At 33.1% G+C, this 2,576-nt stretch overlaps 1 protein-coding gene across 1 annotated transcript; it reads left to right on the plus strand.

Moving 5' to 3' along the window:
• The first annotated feature begins 579 nt into the window (after window positions 1-579).
• On the plus strand, window positions 580-2,302 carry LOC130810115 (uncharacterized). The gene is made up of 6 exons (XM_057676070.1): window positions 580-587; window positions 753-893; window positions 981-1,080; window positions 1,237-1,284; window positions 1,638-1,935; window positions 2,079-2,302. The coding sequence occupies exons 1-6, from the start codon at window positions 580-582 to the stop codon at window positions 2,300-2,302; spliced, it is 819 nt and encodes a 272-aa protein (XP_057532053.1).
• The last annotated feature ends 274 nt before the right edge of the window (window positions 2,303-2,576 follow it).

Consider the following 2,576-nt stretch of genomic DNA (forward strand, 5'->3'; position numbering starts at 1 on the left):
ACTTCCCTCCCATTTGAACACTGAACCAACGAATAACGATATTCAAGAAGCAACAACCGCCCGTAGCCGAGTTGCACTGTAGGCCTGTTGCAGCAGCGCCGGCCATCTTGACTCGATCAGACACCGACGGCAATCAGTGGACTAGGTAAATAAATTAGGGCTTTCAAGTTTATCCTTTTTAATTCTTAATTCTATTTGTAATTTGTTTATCTCTAATCAATTTATTTATGAGTTTATAAATTTATCTATTTGTTTAGAAATGAGGGCTTTTATATTTATATGTTTATCTATTTAGATAAATTAGAGTTTTTAGTTTTATAATTTTCTTAATAATGATTAGGTAAATTTAGGGCTTTTAAAAAATTAGGGTTTTTTAAATTTTTTTTTTTTTTATAATTTTCTTAGCAATTACTAATTTAACAAATAGCAATTGATAATTTCGATTAATTATTTAGATAGTTTAAACTTTAAAGGTTTTATAATTGTGATTTATTAGTGATTTAGTATTTTAGTAATTTAGTTTAAAAGTTCAAGCGTGAATTTGTGATTGATCTATTTGATCATGTTATTACAGTTCAAATGGATAGGTATTTTAAAAAATTATCTTTTGGTTGTCGATTGGCAATACTAGTTTAAGATTCTAAAATTCACCAACTCCCCCAAGAGGAAGCTAGATCGCCTCAACAACATACCCCTTCTACTCAAAAACGTAGAATTGATGTAAGTGTTCTTCCCCCCGTTCCTGCTGATAGATGGCCAATTTCAAATTATGATGTGAATGATCGCAATGAGGTAAGAAGAGCTTATATTCAAAGAGGTCCCTATCAACCCCCACATGATACTTATCCCCAAACTATATTGTCTGGATACGCACGTCGATTTAACAAGTCTTGGTATGATAAGTATTCTAATTGGTTAGAATATAGTCTTAAGAATGATGCTTGTTATTGCTTGTGTTGTTATTTGTTTGCAACTGAAAGTGAAATTGCAAGTCACTATGGAGGAGACACATTCATTAGTAAAGGTTTGAGACTTGGAATAATATCAAAAGATCTGATAAACATATTGGGGAACCGAATAGTATTCATAATCAATGTGTGAAAAGATGTGAAAATCTTATGATGCAAAAGCAATCCATACAAGTTGCTTTTCACAAACAATCAGAACAAGCTAAAGTTGAATATTGAAATCGTTTGAATGCATCCGTGGATAGTGCTAGATTAATTTTCTATTCAGGATTACCTTTTTGAGGTCATGATGAAAGTGAAACATCTAGTAAGAAAGGTAATTTTCTTACTTTCTTAGAGTTTTTTGCCAAAAAGAATGAAAGTGTTGGTAATGTAGTTTTAAAAAATGCTCCTGGTAATAATCAAATGACATCTCCTTTGATCCAAAAAAATATTGCCAATGCTTGTTATAAAGAGACCATTAACGCTATTCTTGAGGAACTTGAGGATGATTATTTTGCTATCTTAGTCGATGAATCCCGTTATGTCTCTTGTAAGTAACAAGTGGCTCTTGTTTTGAGATATGTTGATAAAAGGGGTTTTGTGATGGAGCGTTTAATTGGTCTTGCCCATGTTACTAGCACTACTGCTGAGTCACTCAAAGAAACAATATATTCTATGCTTGCTTAGTTGTCTTTGAGTCCATCTCATATAAGGGGGCAAGGTTATGATGGAGCAAGCAACATGCGAGGTCATATTAATGGGTTAAGGACTTTAATCCAGAAAGATTATTCATTTGCACATTATGTACACTATTTTGCTCACCAACTTCAATTGACTCTTGTTAAGGTTGCACACAAACATGTTGATGTTCAGCGTCTTATTGATTTGACCAATCTTGTATTGAATACTATTGTTGTTTCTTATAAACGTAGAGATGAGTTTCGACAAAAACAAGCTGAGATGGTTGAAAAAGCCTTATCTGAAGGTGAGCTATTAACTGGAAAGGGTTTAAATTAAGAAGTTGGTCTTCAAAGACCTGGGGATACTCGTTGGGGTTCTCATTTTAAAACTTTCTCCAATTTCATTCAAATGTTTTCTCCAAAGTTAATGTGCTTGATGCTCTTGTAGTTGCCGGAGATGATGATATAGCTAGAACTCAAGCTATTTTGGATGGCATACAAATTTTTGATTTTGCTTTCATGATTTATTTAATGAAATTAGTATTAGGGATCTCTAATGAACTAAGTCTATCTTTGCAAAGAAGAGATCATGACGTTGTAAATGCTATGTCCTTGCTTAGTACTACTAAGAGCGATTTCAGAAGACTAGGGATGAAGGATGGGAATCTTTGATGAATGAAGTGAAATCTTTTTGTGTACAACATGACATTGATATTCCTAAAATGTATGAGTTAGCCCCTTTACGTGCTCGAGGAAAGTCGAAACGTAGACTCTCAGATGTGATAAATGAACACTATTATCGTGTTAATGTTTTCTACACGATTATTGATATGCAAATGCAAGAACTTGATTGTCGCTTTCCTGAGATTAGTACAGATTTACTTATTGGAGTTGGTTGTTTGAATCCTGCTAATTTATTTTCTGATTACAACAAAGAGAAGGTATT

The sequence above is a fragment of the Amaranthus tricolor genome, chromosome 1 (assembly GCF_026212465.1).
Source record: "Amaranthus tricolor cultivar Red isolate AtriRed21 chromosome 1, ASM2621246v1, whole genome shotgun sequence".
Classification (NCBI taxonomy): domain Eukaryota; kingdom Viridiplantae; phylum Streptophyta; class Magnoliopsida; order Caryophyllales; family Amaranthaceae; genus Amaranthus; species Amaranthus tricolor.